Source organism: Drosophila takahashii, chromosome 3R, assembly GCF_030179915.1.
Source record: "Drosophila takahashii strain IR98-3 E-12201 chromosome 3R, DtakHiC1v2, whole genome shotgun sequence".
NCBI classification, from domain to species: domain Eukaryota; kingdom Metazoa; phylum Arthropoda; class Insecta; order Diptera; family Drosophilidae; genus Drosophila; species Drosophila takahashii.
In genome coordinates, this window is record NC_091681.1 from 20,020,387 (window position 1) to 20,044,312 (window position 23,926).

Here is a 23,926-nt window from a genome sequence, read left to right on the forward strand (position 1 = left end):
AGATGGCCCGCTTTGGTTTCTAATTTTAATTTTAATTTTTTTTAATAATGTTAGACTTTTTACACATTGACAGATAATATTTTAGATATTTCTCGTTTCGGTTTCTCAAAATTTCTTCAAAATTCATCCCTACGCAAGATTTGTTTGCCGCAGGGCAAAACTGCCCGCATGTTCCAGTTCCCTGTCGAACCTAAGATATCGCTGCTATGCGAGCAATTGCAAAAGGAAGAAGGTGAGTCGGTGGTGGACTTGTCTTGGGGTATCCACTAACCAATCCCCGCTAGGAACCGCCGAAGTTCCGTCTGGACCGCGGACCCTTTGCCTCCCAGCTGGATTACCAGTCGCTGCTGCAGTTCCAAGCACCTGCTCTGAGTGTCCCCCTCAGCGGCATCATATGCACCATCGGACCCTCATCCAACTGCCCGGATGTGCTCCTGGAGCTGATCCGGGCGGGGATGCGGGTGGTGCGCATGAACTTCTCGCACGGCACCCACGAGTACCATTGCCAGACGATTCAGGCGACCCGCAAGGCCATGGCCATGTACGTGGAGCAAACGGGTCTGCCCAGGACCGTGGCCATTGCCCTGGATACCAAGGGTCCGGAGATCCGGACGGGCAAGCTGGCCGGTGGCAGTGACACCGCTGAGATCGAACTCCAGCCCGGTGGCAAGGTCACTTTGAGCACCAAGAAGGAACTGGAGGATAAGTGCACCGCGGAGGTCATCTACGTGGACTACCCGCGATTGCCGGAGCTTGTGAAGCCGGGAAATCGAATCTTTGTGGACGATGGGCTGATCGCCCTGTTGGTCAAGGAAACCAAAGGCGACGAGGTGATCTGTCAGGTGGAGAACGGTGGTAAGCTGGGCTCGCACAAGGGCATCAATCTGCCCGGCGTTCCGGTGGATCTGCCCAGCGTGACCGAGAAGGATAAGCAGGACCTCAAGTTCGGGGCGGAGCAGAAGGTGGACATGATCTTCGCATCCTTTGTCCGCGATGGCAAGGCTCTGAAGGAAATTCGCCAGGCCCTTGGTCCTTCGGGCCAGCACATAAAAGTCATCTCGAAGATCGAAAACCAACAAGGTCTGGCCAATATAGACGAGATAATCCGCGAATCCGACGGCATAATGGTGGCCCGCGGCGATATGGGCATTGAAATACCCACAGAAGATGTGCCGCTGGCCCAGAAATCAATTGTGGCCAAGTGCAACAAGGTGGGCAAGCCCGTGATCTGCGCTACCCAGATGATGGAGTCGATGACGAACAAGCCGCGACCCACACGAGCCGAGGCCTCGGATGTGGCCAATGCGATCTTCGATGGATGCGATGCCGTCATGCTGTCCGGCGAGACGGCTAAGGGCAAGTATCCGGTGGAGTGTGTCCTGACCATGGCCAGGATCTGCGCCAAAGTGGAGGCTGTCCTGTGGTACGAGAATCTGCAGAACAGCCTTAAGAGGGAAATCCGTTCGAGTGCCGCCGATCACATTTCAGCGGTGACCACGGCAATTGCCGAGGCAGCCACGGTGGGTCAAGCTCGGGCAATTGTGGTGGCCAGTCCGTGCTCCATGGTGGCCCAGATGGTCAGCCACATGAGGCCGCCTTGTCCCATTGTGATGCTCACTGGCTGCCAGTCCGAGGCCGCTCAATCCCTGCTCTTCCGCGGTGTTTACCCACTCCTCGTGGAGAAAATGGTTATTGGGAGCCTGAACTTTAGACGCATCATGCAGTCGGGCCTCAAGCTTATGGCCAAGATGGACATACTTGAGCCGGGCCAAAAGGGATCGGTGGTGCTGGTTAATGCCATGTCGGCGGAGAAGATCACCTTTCGGCTTTTCACCATCCGTCAGCAGACCACCGCCGAGCGAGATCAAGAGGAGCGCTGCCGGAAATTGGCCATGGAAGAGAGCTGCAAGCAGAGGGCTGAAAAGGAGGCCTGCGAAAAGCTCAAGCAGGCGGAAGAATGCCGGAAAATGCGCGAGGCAGAAGAGTGTAAGCAGAAGAAACTGGCTGAGAAATGTAAAAAAACCGAAGAAAGGCCAAAAGAATGCCCAAAGAAAGACGATGCGATGGCAAAATGCATGCAAATGCAAAAAGAAAGCCAAATGCTAGCGGAACCCGAGAAGAAACGCCGAGAAGAATCTGAAAAGTGCTGCAAACTAGCGGAAGAGAAGAAAAGTAGAGAAGAATTTGAAGAAATCTGCAAGAAAAGTAACGAGGAAGCAGAGAATCGCAGGAAGAGGGAAGAGCAGTTGAAGTGCAAATTATCCGAAGAGAAGAAACGGAATGAGGCGGAACTGAAGATAATTGAGGAGGAGGTGGCCAAAATAGAAGCTGCCCAGAAAGCCAAGCGTTTGAAGGAGGAGGAGAAGAAGAAAGTGGAGCTCAAAAGCTGCAAGCAACTGTGCGAGGAAAAGCAAAAGAAAAAACAAGCTGAAAAGTGCAAAAGGCAGGAAAGGGATAAGAAATTGGCAGCAATGGAGAAGAGGTGGAAGCAGGTTGCGGCCAAAAGAAAGCAGAAAAGGGAGGCTGAGCTCTGCAAAAAAATGGCGAAAAACAAGAAGAAAGCCAAGGCAAAATCAGACGACAAGGTTCTAAAATCTGTGTGCAAAAAGCTGAAGGAATCTCTCACGGATCCAGATAATTCAAACAAGGGCAAGAAATAGGTTAATAGGTTAGGAAATTCTGGGTATTCAAAATTACCGTTGAAATAAAAGCTAGCAAATTAAAAAGATTATTTATGGTTTATTCACTAGGTACTTCTTTCCAGGTAAGTCCTTTTTGTGTTGTCTAAAACGTACTTAAACTTTCTTGATTTTTTCTCGCCAAAACTCAGTGCGAAATATAACGGCCATTACAAATTCAAAGTACACAATCGATACTTCTATCGATGGCCGATGATATTTCGATATCCCGTCTATCGAATTGCGCCAAGTAAACAAATCACGTTTCAATTTCGTTCAATTGTGAAACATTTGTTGTGAAAGCACTAATAAGTAATTAAGTTTAGTTAGTAGCTTTCATCGAAAGGAGCTAGTACCATGGCTCTGCCCACGACCAGAGCCACCACGGCGACGGCCACCCACGCGGTTGTCCAGGCCCTGGAATCGTACATCCAGAACCAGAATTTGCTGGGCGACGTCGCCGAACTGGACGACATGCTGTACGACCTGGTGGACATGCACAAGGACAACGAGTTGGCCCTCAAGCGGGTGCTGCAGTGCATCCACAACCTGTTGCAGACGAACAGCAAGTGGAACGTGCGCTTCGGGCCGAAGGTGTTCCACAAACTGGTCTCCGTGGTGATAGCGGATAGCCCCGAGGATTCGGTCAGCCGGCGTCAACTGGTGGCCAACCTGCTGGTCTGCGTGCAGCTCCACATTCGGAAGTTTCCGCGCATCGAAGCCAAGTTCGTGCTGCAGCAGCTCTGGTCGCTCAGCCAGACGAATGAGGACCAGCCACATGCGGCCCAGATTCTGGTCCACCTTTTCGACGAATTCATCCACAACCTGGGCGTGGAATGCGCCCAGGAATTGCTGCCTGTCACCCAGAATCTTCTGCGCTCGGAGGTGCGGGAGGATCGACGTTCGTCCTATTACCTCATGCACAAGTTGCAGGAGATCAAGGAGGTATTGGCTGCCCTCCAGTGCAGCGAACTGCAGTGGAGCGCCTATGTGGGCATCATGGAGAATATGGAGGAGCAGCAGTCGCACCTGGTGCTGCCCACTCTGAGCACCTTGTTGCCGCGCGTGGGATTGTTGTCTACCAACTTGAGTGAGGATTGGCTCAGCTGGCTTAGGATTCTGTGCACTCGCCTTCTCAGCGACAACAATATCCTCGTCCTGCGCTGGACTCTAAAGTACTTCTTGTCGCATTTCAGCCTGGCCCAACTAGCGCGCTTTAATCTCCTGCCGGAGTTCCTGGCCGCCACCAATCGAACACAGCTTTACAATCCCGAGGTGCCCGATTGCCTCACTCAGAAGCAAATACATCACTTTATGGCTGAATACCCGGCGGAACTTTTGCTAGAGGCCCTCGTTGCAGTTCCCTGGCATTGTGTGCCCCTCCTCCATTGGCTGACGGGCTGGGAATTGACACAGTTGCCGGTGGTTTCCAAGGAGCTGCTCCTCCAGCTAAGCGCCCGCGTCCGTTCGCTTCAAAATACGGTTCTGCGCGGTGCAGCCATCAACCATGTGCTTTTCTCGTTAACTGTAAGTTGAATTGCCATTTCAATTTAAACCATTTACTGATTCTCCTCTCTCACAGGCCACAATTGACAGCCTCTCTTTGGGAGACTACCTACTGTTCATTGAGTCCTTGTACAATACTATCGACCGATATGAAGACCATCATAGACTAATTCACAAAATAACCTCTTGCAGCGTCTTAGAAGAACATATTGCTAATTTTAACAGTCGTTGCTGCGAGCTTGTCTCTGAAATGGACTATAAATACGACGTTTTTGTTGAGTTTTTGAGGAAACTACGGACATTGCCAAAATCCCAACATGGTTGGTGGCGCCTTTTACCCATATTTCTGCACCGGGAACTAGATAGGCCCGAAGAATATTTGGATTTCTATCGCTCTGTCTATCAAATAGATACGTCTCTGCTTGAAAGTGGTGTGAGTCTGGAGGAGATGCAGCTGCACCTTCTAAATCGATTGGATTGCCGGACGAGGGAGGAAAAGTCCTTTGTGCGCGAACACTGCGTGGATCTTTTTGTTAAGGTAAATCTTCCAACATGGAGCAAGTTGGAAGAGTTGAACCTCAGACCTTTGGAACTTTTGGATCAGGGCACGGCAGGCACATTTGCCACCTTGACTCAAATCTTGTCCACGCATAACCAACCATTGGAAGATGGGGACGTCTTGCCTGCTCTGATTTCCCGATTGGGGAAGCTCAAGTGTCGGGAAACGTTAGTTTAAAACATTTACAAAGTTGTTTCGTTTCTAACCTTTTTGAATTTTATAGGCAAGCCATCTTAAAATATGCAGTGGGATATCTATCTGCGGAAGAGTATGATAAATGCGTAGTGGACGTTTTGCAGAAAAACACATTTCTATTGGGTACCTTGGATTGTGAAGAATATATCAAAGCACCTCCTTCGTTTGTTCTGAAAAAGTTGCTGGAAGGAGAAACCACCACAGGCGATGCACGGTATGTGTGCTCTACTTCCTAGTAACACTTCTATATACCAAGTTTATTAAAATCCTGCAGCATAGAACGTGCTTTTGAGCTTACGTTTGGCCAACGTGCGGATACAGAAGCCATGTCTCGAGTGCAATTTATTAATTATGCCAAGAATAGCAGTCTCTTAGATATCAGCAGTATTTGTGACGATTTGTTGCGAATGAACAACGAATTGTCCAAGAAGAAACCACGTTATTTTGCCAACTGCAAGGAACACAGAACCAAAATGCGTATTGCCAAAGCTCTGCTTGACCTAAGCGATAAATGGAAGTGGTCGATGCAGTTGTGGGAGGCAGTCTTGTGCCCCAGCGATCAGCCTAACATTAGCTTTGTGTACGAGTACCTTGTCGCCAAAATGCTGCCCAGCATCGATCCTTTGCTGGAGCAATTGAAGCTGCTGGCAACTCTTAAGCCGAGTCAACAAATGTCGCTTGTTTCTGTAGTCCACATATACTGCCTGTCTCACTGGGAAAGTGTTAAACTAGAGCAACTATCGGAAATCTTTGCCGTTCTTCTGCCTTTAACAATGGGAGCCAATTTTCAGACTCGCCTGCTGGCCCAGTTGGTTCTGCATCGTATTTGTACTGAGTGCGAATTAAGCAGGTAATGTCATGTTTATATGCTCTAACTTGAACAGTATTAATACCAATATATTTTCAGCATTGAAATGCCACTAGCTGGTGCATTGAAAAAGTCAATTGAGGCTACTTTGGGTGACAAATTAAATGAGTTTAAGAGTGAAGCTCGACTTTTGTTACCGGAATTACACCTAGAGTGTCCCACATCCCAGTCTGATGCGATTCTCTGGATGACAAATGCACCCTTTGATGAAAACATTAGCTTCGTTTCCTGTCGATATGCATTTAGAGTAAAACTTGAGCGCGCTCGCGAGACATTTAAAGCGAAAAGGGCAGGATTAGCGCCTGAGCTGTCGTCGTCTTCGGCATCTAATGGAAATGTCCAGAGAAAAATGAATCCCATTGGTGATATTTACCCGGAGAGTGACTTTGACGATGCGAACAAAGCTCCGGATAACCAGGAGCTCATTGTGGTGGCTTCCCTTATAGACAAACTGCCTAATTTGGGTGGATTGGCGCGCACTTGTGAGGTGCTGGGCGTCAAGACCCTGATTTTGGGTCTCAAATCACAGGCGGAGAAAAGCGATTTTACGAACTTGAGGTATGTCCACTGCAATGCCAATTGAAATATATATGCTAATACATTTAAAATCAATCCTTTAGCATGACTGCTGAGAAAACTTTAAACATACTTGAAGTGAAACCGGAAACTCTAGCTGAATTTTTGCTGGAAAAGCAAATGGAGGGATACAAAATCGTTGGGGCTGAGCAAACAGCGCACAGCACAAACTTTGTCGACTTCAAGTTTCCCAAAAAGAGCATTCTATTGTTGGGGTAGGCGTAACTGATTCACCAAGTTTACCATTTAGATATTGATAATATTCAATCTTTTAGGCACGAAAAGCATGGAATACCAGCGGACCTCATTGGATTCTTGGACTATGCTGTAGAAATTCCCCAGTTCGGATTGGTGCGCTCCCTGAATGTACATGTGACTGGATCACTTTTTATTTGGGAATACTGCAGGCAGCACTTGACCAAGGAGTAAACCCTTTTTTGGGCCGCCTATATTTTAATTCACAAATGCCTTATGAGTACTGTAGAAATAGACAGTATAGACAGTATAAAATACGCACATGTCTTTAAAGTTTTAATAAAAAAAACCTTTAAATATAAACAAATTCTAATTTTATTTTTCTATTCTGAAATTTTCTTTATAATTCCAATTATATTCAATTTTAGATAACTAGCGGCTAGTTATCGATAAACATATCAAGTGACTTTAATTTGTTGTCGATATTTTGTTTAAACAGCTGATCTGTGTCTAAAAAAAAAACACCTAAAACCAAAAATAAACAAGTTAAAACAAAATTCAAAAAACAGCCATGAGCTTCTCGGAAAACACCTCCGATTCAGAATGGTAAGCCCCCAAAACTTTAGAAACTCAAACTCTAACAAAATCCTCGTTTTTAGGAAAGCGGCTAGGATGAAAGTGCAGCGGACCATCAAGCAATCCTCAAAGAGCGACAAAGAACCTAAGGAGCAGAAGTCGCCAACTTCCAGGAGCCTGAAACCCAAGTACAACCAAAAGTTCTGCGAGAAATGGCTAAAAATCTTTCACCCGTGGCTGCGCCGGGCGGCCGAGGATCCCAATAAGCCATTCTGTCGCGCCTGCCAGAGCACCATGGACTGCAATCGGTGTCACCTGGTGCGCCACGAGCGGACCACCAAGCACAAACGCAACCTGGAGGCGCTGCTCACCAATGGCGAGGGTGCGGCGCTCCAGGAGTTCCGAATTCGCAAGCAGCGCAGCAAGTACTATTGCAGGAAATTGGAGGTGCAGCAAGAGGACAAGGTGGATAAGGAGATACAGCTGGAGAACCGGGATTCGGTGCCCCCCACGAAGACACTTGAAGAGCCTCTCCCCATGGTGGCTATTGCAGACCCAATCTCATCCGCCCCATCCATCGAGCACGTAACTGTGCCCAAGCAGGAGCACCCTTGTGAAACAGAGTCGGCCACAAAGGTGACCGAATCCTCGTATAGCCTGCCCAAACGAAGCGACTCCTCCAATCAGGAGGGCCTCAAGCTACTACTGCAAATCCACCAGGACAAGAACGAGCTCATGGACTCCTTTCGCGAGCTAATGGGTAGCCAAAGGACACCAAATCACACACCGCCGCCCAAGGAGAAGAACCATGTCGACCTATTCTTCGAGAGCGTCAGATCCAGCGTAAAGGCTCTGTCCCCAAAGTTGGTGGCGGAGGCCAAGATGCGGGTGTCTCAGCTGATCTGCGAACTCGAGTTGCGCGGCCTCAAGGAGAACAATGCTCAGGAAGCGATGAATCCACATCCTCTAGCGAATTTACCTCGACCGTCAGGACATGGTGGTCAAGCGGTTGCCCAGCAGCCAGGTTCTAGCAGGATAGGTTGAGCGACAAAGGTTAGATGTAGTATTAATGCATGATTTATTAAGTTTGGAAATAAACTGTTTATATATTAAGCCTGTATTTTCTATGAAAAAGAGAAAACCTACTTTAAAAGAGGCATTTATATTAAACTAACATATACATTGAGTTTAACGAAAAAATGCTTTGTTTTTCAATTTTAAAAACCATGTTTTAAAATTTAAATATATTTTTCAAACCAGAAAATAGTAATCGCACTTGTATTGTTATCGATGGCTTCGATAGACAAGCAAATCAGCGGCTGCCATCTCTAAAGCGCGGCCTCTTTTGGTCAAATATTTTATTAAATTTAATTAATTTAAGCGATTTAAAGTGTTTTAGGACTGTGCAAATAGTTAAAACAAAAGCATGTGGAACAGGCCGAAAGTGTACGAGAATAGGACCGCCAAAAACGAGGAAAACGATCAGGAGGAGGCTTCATACGTCAAGGAGGAAGATCATATAAAGGTGAGATTAGAAGATATCCAAATAATTAACCAGAACTACAGCCAAATTATGCACTTGCAGCCCGAGAGATCAAGTTCGCTGCGCCTGAATAACACCAATATGTCAATAAAGAGAAGTCAGCTGCCATACTCGCGGCCCATTCCCCAGAACCGTGAGGAACTCCTCCAGAGCATCGGGCGAGATCGCGAGGTTCTGGGGGCCTACTTCCAAAGATTAACATCCCAGCGAGAGGATGCCAAGGCGCCGGATGTGGCACCACCTAACCCTCCTGCTCCCCAGCGAAACAGCTACGACCTGTTCTTCGAGAGCGCCTGCATCAGTGTCAAAGGATTGCCACCCAAATTGGCCGCCGAAGCCAAGAGCCGCATCTCCCAGATCATCACTGAGTTCGAGATCCGCGCCATCTCGGAATTGGAGGCCCAGCAGGAGCGCCGAATGGACAATGCATCGGGGATAGTCTACGAATTCCGACCCTGCTCGTAAAGTAGGTTGGGTGTTTGCCTTTGTAAGCCCCCCCAGCTCATCAACTCACTTTACATTCGGACGCCACCTCACTCTGGACTATCAAAATTCATAATAAAATTTAAAGCGTTCTACATTTAGTTAACACACAGGCGGTCATTTGGTCGCGTTTCGGCCCTAAATTATTTAAATACGTTGATTTAAGGTGGATCGATGGACGGAAAGCTGAAAGTATGCATCATTGGCGCCGAGGGCTGGTGGGTATCTTTAATGGTCAAGCTGTAGATCCACCTAACTTCTCTGGGTTTGTATTTTCCAGGGGCTCGGCCATTGCGGCCGCCGTGAGCAAGAATGTCTTGAAGGGAGGAGACTTCGACAGCCGGGTGCATATGTATGTCTACGATGAGATGATTCGCAACAGCAGCCTTTCGGAAGTCATTAACAATCGCCACGAGAATGTCAAGTATCTGCCTGGGATCAAGCTGCCCTGTAACCTGGTGAGACACCATCTTGTGTTCCTGAAACCGACTAAAGAGTAACTCCCTTTTCAGGTCGCTGTTAATGATCTCTTGGAAGCTGCCCAGAATGCAGATATCTTGATATTTTCCACGCCCCACGAGTTCGTCAAATCCTACTGCAATATACTGGCTGGAAACATGAAGGAGTCTGCCTTTGCCGTGTCCATGACCAAAGGTCTGATGCGCGTGCAGGGCGAGGAGATTGGGCTCGTGTCGCACACCATCAGCGAGCGGCTGGGCATCCCGTGCTACTCGATGATGTCCGCCCAGAGTGCCATGGAAATGGCTCAGGGAAAGCTGTGCGAGGTTACCATCGGTTGCAGTGACGATGCTCATGCCAAGCTGATGAGTGCCGCCCTGCAAACCAACAACTGCCGAGTTATCTCTGTCGATGACGTCGATGGAGTAGAGCTGTGCGGAACGCTCACGGACATCATGGCCCTGGGAGCGGGCTTTGTGGACGGATTGCGCCTGGGCGAGAACGCTCGGGTGACCGCCATCCATCTGGGCATCAAGGAGATGATGCGGTTTATCAAGACCTTCTTCCCGTCCGCAAAAATGTCGACATTCTACGAGAGCTGCGGCGTGGCGAACTCTGTGGCTTCTAGTTATGGTGCGTTTTAGGCTAGGAACTCCTATATATACGTTGTAAATCACAAATTCCTACACCTACAGTCGATAAAAACGCAACCTTCGCGAAGAGTTTAATTACCTCGGGCAAAACGATTGAGGAAATAGAAGCTTACCTCCACAATGGCCGCAAGATGTTGGGTCCTATGGTGGCCAGTGATGTGAATGCATTATTGGAAAAGGAGCTAATGCAGCACGAGTAAGCAAAAATGGTAGTGAGAAGTTATAACACAAATATTTAATTCTTAAATGAATCATCCAGATTTCCGCTTTTCACGGCCATCCACCTGATATGCCAAAATGAAGCTCCGCCGGATCTTATGCTAGAAGCCCTAAGAAATCACCCAGATTTAAGGTAACGAGAGTGCCTTTTCTAAAACAACCCTTACCCATTTTCAATTCTTAAACAGCAATTCATCTATTTCGCATTTACTAAACCACGAGTCAGAGAAGGGCGAGCCAAAAATGGACCAAGTGCTAGATCAAGTGGCTGACACCCTGCCCAAACTGAGAACCGCTTTAGATAAGGTTTTGGCCGAGTCTAAGAACGAGAGTTTTAAGCACCTAAAGGTGACGGAAGACTGGACGGAAGTCAACGACTACGACGTCGAAGGGACGTCCCTAGAGACCGAAGAAATTCCCAATCAATTGAGTGTACAAGCCGCCCGACTACATAATGACATCCGGGATGGTAATGTGCAGGTGGCCTTCAAGATGGACATTGAGGAAGGCGATCGGCATGTGCGGCTCTTGCTGCAGGAGGACAGAGAAACGTCTAGAAATAACACGGGGTATCTAATATCGCCCAGATTGGTTGCAGGCCAAGAAAGTGACGATACCAGTATGGGTCAGCAAAACTTCAAGAACCCTTCCAAGGGATCTACTAATTTCGCCGACAAAATGAAGAACAAAACTTCTGATGTCCTGGACTTGAGCTGCGAATCTGAGCCACTGCAGTCATCAAACCAAAATAGCAAGCTGATGGAAGCTGCGGAGCTAAATCAGTCCAAGCTTCCAGAGATGGCTAACTTAAAAAAGCAAATCGACGAGCAAGAAGCGGCCAATTTTAAAGCTCAGGAAAATCTCATAAAATCAATTAGGCAAACTATACAAGCTCTCGGTGATAAAGAAAAAATGGAAAACCTAATCGCTCAAAATCAAATGGAGGAGGAAACTGCCCACACTAAGAGCCAAATGGAGGAGGATTCTTTTCAACTGAAAAGTCAAATAGGAGAGGAAACTTCTGAGGCATATACCGAAATGCTCGAGGAAACTTCCCAACTAAAAGGTGAGATGGAGAGCGAAATGGTTGAGGAGACTGCGCACATTAAAAGCCAAATGGAGGAGGAGTCTTCACAACTGGAAGAGGAAGCCATTGAATCTAGAAGCCAAATGGAAGAGGAAACTTCACAACTGAAGAGCGAAATAGAGGGTGAAACGTCTCAGTTTAAAGGCGCAGCAAATGAATCGGAATTTGTTGAACACAACGCTGGAGAAGAGCAATCTCTAGAAGAACCAACAAACAAACAGCAGTACAAAATAGGATCCGATGCTGCTAGCCTTAAAGCGCTCATGTTCAACGAGACAGAAGAGCCTTTGGAGTCCGAGAAGCTGGTTGAAATGAAACTTCAACACGAAAACGATTTCGATTTGGACGAGGAGCCAGCCATAGCAAAGAAGAATCGCACTTACACCAAAGAAAACATAGAGCTCGAGGAGCTGCTCGAGTGGCAGAAACTAATGCGGCGGGAGAAAGATCATACTTACTCTTCAGCAGAACTGGAAGATGCCACCGCCTGGGAAGACAATTCGAGGCTCCCAATCGAGCATGAAGATAGATTGCAGGATGTCAATAGCCATCAAGACGCCGAACCCATTCAAGTGCGGGCTGAGAAAACGCAGGAGCTGCTGAGCAACGTCGGTGAACGGAAGCCGTATGAAAATCTGGACGAGACTGGTCGCCACGAGTGGGATTGGCTAATGAACAACGAGAAGTTGGATGCCGACGAAAGCATCACCGAATTATCCACCAACAAAAGGGTCGAAATGCTCAGCCAATCTGACCAGGATAAACTGGATAATCTCAATCATCAACTTAATGAAGCTTTGCAGCATGATTTGGAGGTGATGTCGGCTAGCCGAGGGGATGTAGCCAACGAAGGCCTGCCCGAGACGGAAATGAATACCGAAAATGCAAAGGAAATTCCGGAGCAACCAAGGAACCCCACTCCCTATCAAATTCCCGCTGTGCCCGTGCCAGAGCCCGTGCCCAATAAGCAGTCCCACATTCGCGAGGGCAGTCCCCAGTTCCAGAATCCGCCCCGATCTGTTCCTCCACCTTCGCCTCAAACGAAGCCACCCTCGCCTAGACAAAAGCAGCCCCATCGCACAAATCCTCCCGTCGAATTCGGCCACATGGATGATGTCGTTCAACCGGAGATGTCAGTTGGAGAGCAAGAGATTCCGGTGGCTAAAGAAGTCTCCACGGCGGAAAGCAAAAGAACACAGCAAGTTGACTCCAGTAAACCACCAGAAGTTGCCACTCCTGCAGAGGAACGTCAAACCACGCCAATGACAGAAAAGCGTCGGCAGTATATAGAAAACCAGAAGGCGCAGCTAGAAAGAATGGGCAAAAAGATCAGCGTTATGCGCAAGGGTCAGGATCGTCGAGTCAGTTACAGGGGCCAAAACCCCTTCAGGGAAGAACCGGATCTGGAGTCTCGGCCGCCGATGGACACCAGCCTCGAAAAGGACAAGGTGGGGGAGTCCCAGGGTCTGGGCCATCAGCGTCGCAAGGTGGTGGTGTCGCCGCCCTTCCATCCCCCCATAAATCCTAGAGTGCGCGTGCCAAGGCCACCTTTTGATGGACGGGATCATGAGTTTCATACAATGACCCCGAAATGGCCTCCCATGCCCACGAATCTGAGACAGAATCGCACCTCCTTGGTGGCTACCATCCAGGTGAAACAGTTTCGCGCTCTGCCGAGTCAGGTGCAGTCCATCCCGCAACCCTTGCTAAAAATGCCCTCGGGAGTGCCACGTACGCCTACGTTTTCAAAGATTCTCTGCGCCCTTCAGTTGGGATTGCTGGCCTCCTATCTGGCTCGCTGCAAGAAGGACTAGCGATGATGTAGTTTCGACTCCCCTGATGTAAGCACTACCAGCTCGAATGAATATAGAATACTTTAATTTTTATTAAAATAAAGGGTGTTACGTTAAATCTTATGGCTATAACCATATCAGTTCTTGTAGCTGCTCCTGCTGCAGCGGCACGAAAGGTTGCCGGTGGAAGATTTGTCGGTTTTCCTGCGACTGCAGTGGCCGAAAGTTCTTTTGGAGCGGACGATTCAGCCTATCGCGGAGTTGCCAAAACTTGGGCAGTTCCAGGTGCGAAATGGGCAGCACTTGGCCAAATACATGCCACTGAACCACAGGTGAGCATGGTGGCGTGGTCAGGGAACCCTTGTACGTGTAGAAATTACCCCTGTCCAGGTTTCCCAGCAGTGATCCAAGGGTTATCCGTTCCTGCACCGTGTAGCTGCTATTAAAGTTTCCCAAATGGAGTAGAGAACTAAAGACCTCGTTAAGTCCGGGCTGATAGAACGTTGGATCCGCCTGAAAATCAATCGATCAGAATAAGTATATTTTTAGGCTTAAATATTAACGGAATATCTATAGATATTTTATTAAGGAATTAGACTTGTTCTTTGAATCTTGATAAATTAATAATGATCTATTTTAAAGTAAATTCTAATATTTTGTTTAAAGCCATAAACCTAAAATAACAAAGATTTTTGATCTCCACTTACCCGCACAACCTTAAAGAGCACCGCCAGTACAGTAACTCCATCGCTATTCTCTTGTGCTTCCTCAAAGGTCAGATATTTAGTATTCCTATGTACTATATGCATTTCCAGATCAAATCGACGTCCATTTAGGACATGTTCGGATCCCTTGCTCACCGGGGATCCCCAATGGAAGTGCACACCTTCGGCTTCGTAGCAGTCTTGCAACAGACCCCCTGTAACATAGGGTCTCACGCCATAGATCGTTGTGGGTACCTTAAATTCCACTATAAACAGAATGGATTAATTTGCAAAATTTATGGAGAAGTCCTTCTTATAAATACCTGTGTGCCCATTGTTTGACACGGTTACTAGCTCATCAAAAAACTCATCGTATACCCCAAATACGAGAGGAGGCAAGCTGAGGGGTATTACTTTGCGTGCGCTAATCGCAATAGGCGATTGATCTGAACCTCCACAAGCAGGGTAGGTATTCTGCCACCTCACCGGCGCCTGGTAGTCGAAATCAGTAGACCTGAAATCTTAAATAAATACAAAAGAAATATTAGACTTTATGTAGTAAATTAAAAGGGGTCCTTTCCCTAACATTCAATATATCTTTATCGATCCTGTACTTGGTAATATGTCGAAAACTACTATAAATTTGAGAAAACAAAACTATAACTTTAAACTTTATACTTTTTGAAAAGAAGTACGTTTAACTTAATCCATTTCTTGTGTAATCTTCAGTTTCCACCAGGCAAAGGCGTGGTCACTTTGCAAACCATTAGGAAGGCCGTTGAAGCAATTTCTGCACTTGCCAATTTCCAAAAAACGTCTCCGCAATTTCAGCAATTTCGCAGAGCCTACGGTTATGTCTAAAGCGTAGCATAATTGCTTGATTTCGGGTCCGGACCATGGAAACCTCCTTTTGTTTACATTGTTCCAAACGATGGATCGCACACGCCGGTCTTATAACAATGGATGATGGTAGATGGTAGATGGTACTTCGACATCTACTCCGCCCCCGAAATTGACGCGCTCATTGGCTTTCATGGGGCATTTGTGGATGCAAATTTAATTATTGTTATTATTTACAAGCCACCGGGTTGTTTGCTATCCATTAGATGAACCGCGATGAGACAGTTTTATGCGCGTCGAGTGTGACATACGAGGGTTCGGTTGGAGGAGATGGCTCATAAATTCCCCGATCTATGCGAAGAAGCTACGTAACAGGCCAGGCGGTGGTCATGTTCCGTTTCAGTCTGCCGCAGTGTCTCAAAATCTGGGCTACGGGGTCTGGAAACTGGGCCTTATCGATGTCTGGCGTCTCAATATCAAGGAGATCCACCACCGTATTGTATTCTTTGGACGCGACACACCTCACTGGTTTGCATTTGGGAACTCACTTGCGGCGAACGGCAGCAGAAACAGAATTCGCTGATAGAAGTCGTCAAAAGCCGGAAAATGCATTTTCCACCTGATCACCCGCTATGCAGACGTCGTCTTCGCCAATCTAGTCCAAACTCGAGCCACACAATAACCCCTGACCGAAGACCAAAGATATCCACGCACGTTTCTCTGCAGACTGAGCCACGTTCGGCTTAGGCCAAAACCTTTATATGAAAGACCAAAGGGCCCAAGTCTGGGCCTAAGCTTCCGTCACTGGGAGAGCAGCAATGTCAAACGCTCGACGGAGCAGCAATAGATGGTAATCTCGACTCGAAGTTGTCGTACCCGGTACTGGAGTTCGAGCACCGTTACCCCAAGATTGCAAGTTATAATTGAAAAGCTCGGTTCGATAGGGACAAAAAAAGATTACACAAATTGAAATTCTTTGACATAAGTCGTCGGTCGTATATTATCTGGGTTTTGCTAATCCCTTAACCTATATATCATGACGTTTATAAAAAGTATGTCTAGGCATGCATTCCTATTGGAAGTCGTACCTCTTAGATTTTTGTTCTAAATGCAATGAGGAACTAAAATTATAAATGAGAAGTATTACTTATTTTTATATTGAATATTTATTTTAAATTTGTTTGGTTACCTAATTATATTGTAACATTGGTATTTCACTCGATTCCTTGAGATCATAAATCGTGTTAATTTTGATCTTTGCTCATGACATCCCCTTGTACCTAAGCCTCATTTTTGAGTTTTTTGGTTGGTCCTTGAATTACATGTTAATTTTTTGAGCTTAGCTTAGAAAGGCAAGTAGACTGTAGACTCTTGAGATCCAGTTTTCGGTTGTGTGTCAGTTGCAGCTGCAGAATGCAAAGAGTTTTTATTATTCCCCAGATTTATCAGACAATCAAAATATAGAACAGGCTTTTATATTTTTTATTTTTACAAAACGAACTTTAAACAGCTTTCAGGTGAGTTGATTTAACAAATCAGCTAAATATAAATACAGAGTTGCGTATCGCGCGTGGCAGATATTTTGAGTTTTGTGCAGACAAAAATTGTTATAAAACTATATGTTTAAAATTTACTTAGGTAGTTTTTTTGGTATAAATATCAAATATTTAAAACTCTTTTTTAAGTCAATTTCAGTAAAATGTAAAATATTTATAATCATTCAATTTCTAGGTTTAACATCTATTTAATTTAACAAGCAACAGCCTAAAGTATAATTATATTGTATATTCATAAATATATCCGAGTTAAATTTAAATGTGAATGAAATGATTTGTATTTTTATCTAATAGATCCAAATATTGAAGATGCTACAGATAAAATGTCATTGCTGACCAAAATGTTTTTTCGATGTCCCAGATCTACCATGGTTTTTCCAAAAGAAGCAACAAGTAATTATTGGAAGCTCGAGGACGCAATTCGTAGACAAGTCCAAAAAACTAAAAAAAACGTTTAATGTGCATACGTTTGCTATTTAGCAGCCCAGTTGACCGGAATGTAAACAGTTCGTTTTAACTCAGTTTAATGGCCCAACAAAAACAAGTACAAAAATTTCAGTTAATGTTGTTATTATTATTATTGATTTTCCCCAGTCGATCCGAAATTGAGCGTAAAACCCAGCGAATCAGCTGTTTGGCGGCAACGCGAGCAAAACAAAACAATTATATATCCGCTGCAGCCGCAAAAACAACAGAAAAATCAAAAAAAAAGAAAAGAAAAGAAAAACAACTGCGCCGCGATAAAATTGTTTGCCAATAAGAATCGGGCTTAGTGCGAATTGGCATCCGAAAGATACAGGAACGTGTGGTGGCTGCAGCTGCACCAGGAAGACGATGGTTTTCTTCAAGTTCTTGAAGAGCAAACTGTAACGTATATAAAAAGGAACAGCATATCAACGTAAACATACGCGAGTATCCAAAACAAAACAAAACATACAAAAAAGTTACGAAAAAGATACAAAAAAAGATACAGCCGAAGGGAATAACAATGCGCGAAATTCAGGCGTAAGTATGCGAAGGTGTGGGGGCGTTGTTTACGTCTAGGAAGTATCTGGTATCTGGTATCTCTATCTTTAAAGTATGGGTACCGTATCCCAGAGGTACCTGGCCTGGGGAATGGGGAGTATGGAATCTGGGGGAGAATCGGAGAACCACAGCCAGATAGATAGAGCAGCGATTGAGATTCGAACCCCGAGAATGAGAATGAGAATGAGATTGAGAATGAGGCGAGCAAAACACGAAAATCCAAAACGACGCCAAGCCAGCAAATAGTATCTGTGTGAATGAATGGGCCTGTTTGGTGGGGGTGTGTTCGTGTTCATGTTCGTGTGATTATGCTGCCGTCTGGACATCAGATAATGCGAATTATATTTTGTTTTTGTCCCGTCATGTTGGACGAGCCGCGCGCGTTTTTGCCGCGCTTTGTATCTATCAGATACACTAGCCGAAAAGTATGTGCGGAATGCGCGGTGCTTTCGTCGGATGTCGGATCTCTTCTTTATTTTTGTTTTATATTTTTTTTTTTATTTTGGATTTTTGTCGGGGCTTCGCGTGGAGTCCGCTGCTGGACCGCGCTTCAATCGCATCCGGACGGTGTCGAGGTGAGCACACGTTCGAATTCTCGAGTCTCCGGCGCTCGGCAGTTTTTATAAGCACAAACATATATCTATACCTTCACCCTTATCATCCGCGAAACGAAACGAAACAATACGACATCCGCCGACAGTCATGAGGTATATGTTCCTGTAAAGATTGCAATTTACCCCCAGCTAATCGGGCAGCTAAGCCCCACACTAAACTTTATAGTGGATAAACCAAAAAGGCCAAGCAAGCGAGGCCAGATAAAGTCAGAGATGTCACTGCATTGGAATACGCGGAAAACTTGTGACCCACCTAATATCAACAAATGTGATTCCCCAAAAACGTGTACTGCAACTCGGCAAAAATGATACCCTTTTCAAAAGAAACTTTGAAGACTTAGATCTATCGCTTCCTCTTAAACATCCGTCGCAATTAACAATAGATCGTATGTCTTCATTTGTCAAGATTGTTTTGTTGGATATATGTGTTATAGAAACAATCATATAAAAATATATTAAAGTTACAATCTAAAACACAGTTACAAGAATTAGACTGCAATAATAATTGGATAGCTCAAAAACCTTCTCATACATAATAGCCTTAATACAAGTTCCTCCCTTGCAGCTCCCAATTTATGACGAAGACAAATCGCTTGGTGGTTTTGCGGCATGGCGAGAGCGATTTCAACATAGAGAATAAGTTCTGCGGGTGGCATGATGCGCCCTTAAGCGAATTTGGTGAGTTGGAAATTGACTATAAATACCCAGTTCACGTAATCCCATTAATTACTAATCAATTAGGCATCCAGGAGGCTCTAACGGTGGCGATTCCTGCTCTGGCCCAGTCTCAGCTGGAATTCGACGTGGTCTATTCGTCCGTATTAAGCAGATCCCGGCAAACGGCCGAATTGATCCTCTGCAAGTTGAACTGTGCCTATGTGCCCATCAAGAAGGATTGGCGGCTATGCGAACGGCATTACGGGGATCTGACGGGCTACCGGAAACGGAAGGTGGCCGATCGCTTCGGGGAGGAGCAGGTTCAGGCCTGGCGACGAGGATACGACTGTGTTCCCCCGCCCATCGAGGAGAGCAATCGGTACTACTACACCATCTGCAGCAATCCCATTTTCGATGATGTTCCCCCCGGCGAGTTCCCTCTGTCTGAATCCCTGCACATGTGCGTCGACCGGGTGAAACCCGTCTGGAAGGAGGTCAAACGGGAGGTGCTCAAGGGCTCCCGGGTTCTGATGTGCGTCCACGGCACTGTGGCACGTGCCCTCGTTCAGCATATCGAGGGTGAGTCAAAACTATTGCTTTTAAATTCATTATACCTCAAACCATTTTTTCACAATTCGAATTCGGTCTGGTTTTAAAATGTCCCATAGCTTAACCTTTCCATCATTCTTTCTTCATTTTTATAATGTTGAAATATATATTTCATCATCTTCCATGATCTTTATTTCCCCAGGAATCTCCAACGAGGCCATCGAAAAGGTCAACATTCCGAACTGCGTGCCACGCGTCTACGAGTTCGACTTAAATTCGGGAGGCTTGGTGGGCGGCGCCATTAACCTGGGAGATCAGGAGTATATCAGGCGGAAAACAGCCCAGGTGGCTGCCATTGGTGACTGATTGAGGAAGATCCCTCGACTTTTGTGGGATTTACATTCCTGAGCCGTCTTCTTGAGGTCCAAGGAGGTCGGCTGTTTAGGATATTATAACATTTATTTATTTGTCTACCCCGTCTGATATTTTCGGCCAAAAATATACTATTTATACAAAACATAATGATGGATATTCCCAATGAAAAACCTTATTAGTTTACGGACGATATATTTTATTAAGTTACTTTTTAATCTGATAAATGCATTATGTAATACTTTCAGTTGGTGCCACAGCCATTGGCAGAATTTATGATTAGTAATAGCTCTGTTCGTTGTAGAGCGGACTGAGGTTGTTGGGCAGGATGTAGATGTCCTCGGGACGACCATTAAAGACGAAGGGGCGCTTCAGGGAAGTCAACTTGGAGTCCTGCTGAGGAACTGGTATGGAGGCCAGGCCGAAGCTCTGCTGGGAGCCCCCGTAACCGCCCATCGAAGGCGGAGGGGACATGGGTCTGTAGGGATTACTTGGGGTAGGTGGCCGCATGCCAAATCCTCCTCCTCCTCCTCCCAAGCCAGGCATTCCCTCTCCCGGTGATCCATTAACCTGATAGACTCCCGAGGGCTTCCCGTTGGCCAAGAAGTTCACGGGCAGATTGAACACGGATCCGTAGGCGGAGAAGGAGGGCATCGGCTGGTAGGTGAGCAGAGGGGAGAAGCCTCCACCAAATGGAGACGTCGGCATATTGGGCAAGAACATATAGGGTGTGGGTGGCAGTCTCACATAGTAGATGGGTGAATTGCGGGCAGCTTGGGGGTGATTGGCGGCAGGACGTCGTCCGCCGGCGGCTCTGGACATCACCACATCCTCGAGGTCATTGCCACCGGGGGAGCCGGCGGAGAAGGCGGGATAGAACATATCCGGTGCCAGGTAGAGCGGAAAGGGGATGAGCACTGGTTGGGCGTAGCCTATGAAGGGTAGCATCTTGGGCATGGCCTCGTAGGGATTCGCCTGCGGAACGGGGGCGGCATAAGGACTCCAGGGATAGTTGGCCGAGTTCGGCAAACGCGACTCCTGCTTGGACTCCTGCAGTAGTTGGTAGGGATCATGGTCCTCCTCCTCCTCAGACTTCAGATCCTGCTGCTCGGCCAGGTTGTCCTGCACATACTGCTGGGCATGGATCTGCTGTCCCTGCGGCAGTTGGTGTTGCTGCCCCGTCTGCTGTCCCTGATGCGAGGATTGCACCTGCTTCGGCTGACTCTGCTTCTTCACCAGCTGGCCGAGATTAGCCGCCTCGGATGAGGCCACCAGGTGCTGCAGCACCAGCAGCACCATCACGATGATGCTCCACATACGGTTGCCCATTCTGGCGGTAGCTCTGTAATTGGATCATGGCATTGCCGGTGAGTAAAACTCCTCTGCTGATCTCCAACTGACCCCAAACCATTCGAGCTGATTTGCATGCCTCCAGCTAGTTTCTCACACTCCAATTGCGCAACCAGCGGATTTTCCCCCACCATCTACCGGCAGCAAGTAAACAACGGAATAAAAATGGCCAGCACTTGGGATCACCACGGCTGGTTAAGATCGGTGCGAAGTATAGGCCAACAAAGTGGGGAGAATCCCGAGGCCTATAATAATTCCATATTACCTAAAGTACCTTACGTTAAGTAATATGTGGCTATTAAAATTGATTTCACTTTGAAGTTCAGGCGATGGATTTGATAAATTGTATGTTGTTCTCTAATCGCTTTATTCGGGAAAAAATTGTGATCCTATACCTGGTTGATAGCTCTCTTAGATAGATGGATAGATAGATAGATAGATAGATATATAGATAGATAGAACAGACATAGAAAACTTTTGTTTACAATGTTATTACATCTGAGATCTTAGTGAAATAAGATAATTCATTTATTACACAGAGAAAATTATACAACTTTTTGGATGCCGCTTTCATATAAAAACGTGTTAAAAATAAAAATGAAAAATTTTAAAAATGCAAAGTAAAATAAAATTTGTATGAAGCGTTTTACTTTTTAAAATGTTTCACCCCTTGTTTTGCACCTAAAACTTTTTATAATTTTCTCTGTGTAATGTTCACTTCTAAAAGAACTTTTAAATTTACTCAATACTAACACTTTACCAAATGAAACTGAAGTAAAAGACTTGAAAGTGAAGTCCAGAAAACATTTAACATTTTCATCTGATCTAATTTAAGTTAAAGAAATTCTTTTTTTCCTATTTTTAAAATTCCGCCAGTTGCACAAACAATGAGCATTACATTTAATTCACTTTTTATTAACACTTTTCCCGCAAGGATCTGATCAGCAAAACACTTTGTGCAAACTCACCTGGTTGATTAATCGGAGATCAATGAATGCTCAACGGGATCGGAGAGTCCTGATCGGGATGCCAACGATTCAGATGGCCCACTGGTCGGCAGGCGCGTTCGACTGGAAATGAGTGTGATCGCGGCCAGAATCGGCGCTTTATATAAGGGGGCCTGGCCCGAGTGGCCAGAATCCCCGCATTCCCAGTGGCTAAAGCTGCTCAGACGTCGGCGTCGACGTCGCTGCGCATGCGCAGAACTCAAGATGGAGCAGAGTGAAGTGAAGAAGTTAAGTGCGCCGAGTGTTTGGGCCATAAGTTTGTTTGCATTTGCCCAAGCTTTTCTCAGCGATCTCGGGCCATGATTTTGAGGTTCTGTGGCAAGTGATAAATCGGCTAATTGCCAGCGGCTTAAACGCCGGCTTAATTAGCCCCGACTGTGAATAACCCTGCCAGCTGCAAATAAGCGAGCATATCCACATGCAATTGCTGCATTTTGCTAGGGCGAGGAGGAATCGCGAGCAATGTTAATTACCCCGGCAAAAAGGTCCCCCAACTACTGGGGTAACAAGACCCAGAGCCCTGCGAGCAACGCCCGCGATTATGCATTTTAATTTTTATGACAGGGCAAAAGAAGACGTCGAGTTTGAGTCGGAGATGGGCTCATTAGTCAATGATATCCGCCTGGCATTCCACATGGCACCTAGCACCTACCAGCTAGCCTATCACCTTGCAGCTAAAGCACCTGCTCCTGCTGATCTAAAGATCTCTTCCCAGTTGCATAATTGGGCATAATTGTGCGATTGCATCGGCGTGCCTACATATTTAGTTAGTGTGCATCTTTATTGTCCGCCTAACGATTACCAAGCAAGAGCCAGTAATGCCAGTCAAAGTCTCCCAGGCTAAAAGAATATGGAAAGCGTCTGTCAAACAGGTCATAATTATGCCAGATACCGCAGATACTCCAGAGCAGATAAACCCTACGGGCACTATTAATATTCTAATATGAATAATTTGTTTATTTGTCAAAGCCAGCGGCAGTGGCGCCGGCGTTGAGATTAGAGCAATAATAAATTACGCAGCTAATTAAGCGGCAGTTGCATCAGCAGCAGCATACTGCTGCAACATCCACATCCACGCAGATGCAAAAGATACAGATACATGCCGCAGATTGCGGCGGCTGCCACAACAAGCGACGACAATAATGAACGGTTCGTGTTCTATGTGTGTATTACTATTACTATTACTATTACCCACCGAAAGGCACTATCTTAGAGTACCCAGAGCCCAGTAGCCAGTACTCGAGCCAAAACCAAAGCCCAAACCCAACCAAAACCAAGCCCAACTTGGCCAAGCCCCATGCCACACGTAATTAGCCTTGGAATGTCCTTGTGCACGTGACTAGCCCCGCTCCCCAGTTCTTCGGGCCCGAGGATCCCAGTCGCCCTGGTGTGGGGCTAAATATAAAACGCGCGTGCCTGCGGATCATCAAACTTGGCCACTTTCCTAACGAAGCCACGTTAGGTGACAATGTCGTTGCGGCACTGGCAAAAAATTCGGACTATTTTAATATTAATTGAAATATGAAACAAAATATATTACTTTATATAATATGCAATGTTTTACTATGTTTTACTATGGTTTACTATGTTTTACTATGGTTTAATATGGCTTACTTTGGCTCACTTTGGCTCACTTTGGCTTTACTATGGCTCACTATGTTTTACTATTGTTTTACTACTTACTTTGGCTTACTTTGGCTTACTATGGCTTACTTTGGTTTACTATGTTTTACTACGTTTGAATAATGATATCTAAAAGTCAGACTCCTGCCGATTAAAATATTAGCTTATGGAATTTATCCTCTAAGATAAGTTTAGTTAATTTATTAGAATATTCTTGACCTAGTTTAGAGTTATGGGA

At 46.1% G+C, this 23,926-nt stretch overlaps 8 protein-coding genes across 9 annotated transcripts; 6 read left to right on the forward strand and 2 right to left on the reverse strand.

Moving 5' to 3' along the window:
- Positions 1-86: 86 nt before the first annotated feature.
- LOC108064459 (pyruvate kinase) lies at positions 87-2,714 on the forward strand. Its single transcript, XM_044394085.2, has 2 exons — positions 87-232; positions 285-2,714. Exon 2 carries the CDS (start codon positions 456-458, stop codon positions 2,658-2,660), a length of 2,205 nt encoding a protein of 734 aa, XP_044250020.2. The 5' UTR covers positions 87-232; positions 285-455; the 3' UTR covers positions 2,661-2,714.
- A 201-nt stretch (positions 2,715-2,915) lies between these two features.
- On the forward strand, positions 2,916-6,890 carry LOC108064458 (uncharacterized). Its single transcript, XM_017151990.3, has 7 exons — positions 2,916-4,205; positions 4,261-4,910; positions 4,967-5,152; positions 5,213-5,788; positions 5,846-6,364; positions 6,427-6,597; positions 6,658-6,890. The coding sequence occupies exons 1-7, from the start codon at positions 3,036-3,038 to the stop codon at positions 6,809-6,811; spliced, it is 3,426 nt and encodes a 1,141-aa protein (XP_017007479.2). The 5' UTR covers positions 2,916-3,035; the 3' UTR covers positions 6,812-6,890.
- Positions 6,891-7,041: 151 nt separating this feature from the next.
- On the forward strand, positions 7,042-8,279 carry LOC108064408 (protein suppressor of variegation 3-7). The gene is made up of 2 exons (XM_017151915.3): positions 7,042-7,183; positions 7,237-8,279. The coding sequence occupies exons 1-2, from the start codon at positions 7,149-7,151 to the stop codon at positions 8,195-8,197; spliced, it is 996 nt and encodes a 331-aa protein (XP_017007404.2). The 5' UTR covers positions 7,042-7,148; the 3' UTR covers positions 8,198-8,279.
- A 201-nt stretch (positions 8,280-8,480) lies between these two features.
- Positions 8,481-9,161, forward strand: LOC108064559 (uncharacterized). The gene is made up of 2 exons (XM_017152145.3): positions 8,481-8,678; positions 8,739-9,161. Exons 1-2 carry the CDS (start codon positions 8,580-8,582, stop codon positions 9,159-9,161), a joined length of 522 nt encoding a protein of 173 aa, XP_017007634.3. The 5' UTR covers positions 8,481-8,579.
- Positions 9,162-9,197: 36 nt separating this feature from the next.
- Positions 9,198-13,513, forward strand: Gpdh3 (Glycerol-3-phosphate dehydrogenase 3). The gene is made up of 6 exons (XM_017152143.3): positions 9,198-9,397; positions 9,460-9,637; positions 9,692-10,271; positions 10,334-10,487; positions 10,551-10,643; positions 10,699-13,513. The coding sequence occupies exons 1-6, from the start codon at positions 9,354-9,356 to the stop codon at positions 13,409-13,411; spliced, it is 3,762 nt and encodes a 1,253-aa protein (XP_017007632.3). The 5' UTR covers positions 9,198-9,353; the 3' UTR covers positions 13,412-13,513.
- A 3-nt stretch (positions 13,514-13,516) lies between these two features.
- Positions 13,517-15,991, reverse strand: CAH8 (Carbonic anhydrase 8). Its single transcript, XM_017151841.3, has 4 exons — positions 15,483-15,991; positions 14,418-14,615; positions 14,098-14,360; positions 13,517-13,903 (listed from the first exon to the last, which is right to left on the reverse strand). The coding sequence occupies exons 1-4, from the start codon at positions 15,544-15,546 to the stop codon at positions 13,517-13,519; spliced, it is 912 nt and encodes a 303-aa protein (XP_017007330.2). The 5' UTR covers positions 15,547-15,991.
- A 1,005-nt stretch (positions 15,992-16,996) lies between these two features.
- On the forward strand, positions 16,997-19,858 carry LOC108064402 (phosphoglycerate mutase 2). Of its 2 annotated transcripts, none has more exons than XM_017151908.3 (4): positions 16,997-17,495; positions 18,696-18,808; positions 18,872-19,366; positions 19,539-19,858. In XM_017151908.3, the coding sequence occupies exons 1-4, from the start codon at positions 17,479-17,481 to the stop codon at positions 19,700-19,702; spliced, it is 789 nt and encodes a 262-aa protein (XP_017007397.2). In that variant the 5' UTR covers positions 16,997-17,478; the 3' UTR covers positions 19,703-19,858. The 2 variants fall into 2 exon arrangements, with proteins under 2 accessions (XP_017007397.2, XP_017007395.2); XM_017151906.3 differs by having other exon boundaries at positions 16,998-17,356.
- A 129-nt stretch (positions 19,859-19,987) lies between these two features.
- Positions 19,988-21,037, reverse strand: LOC108064401 (uncharacterized). Its single transcript, XM_017151905.2, has one exon. The coding sequence runs from the start codon at positions 21,035-21,037 to the stop codon at positions 19,988-19,990; it is 1,050 nt and encodes a 349-aa protein (XP_017007394.2).
- Between the last annotated feature and the right edge of the window lie 2,889 nt (positions 21,038-23,926).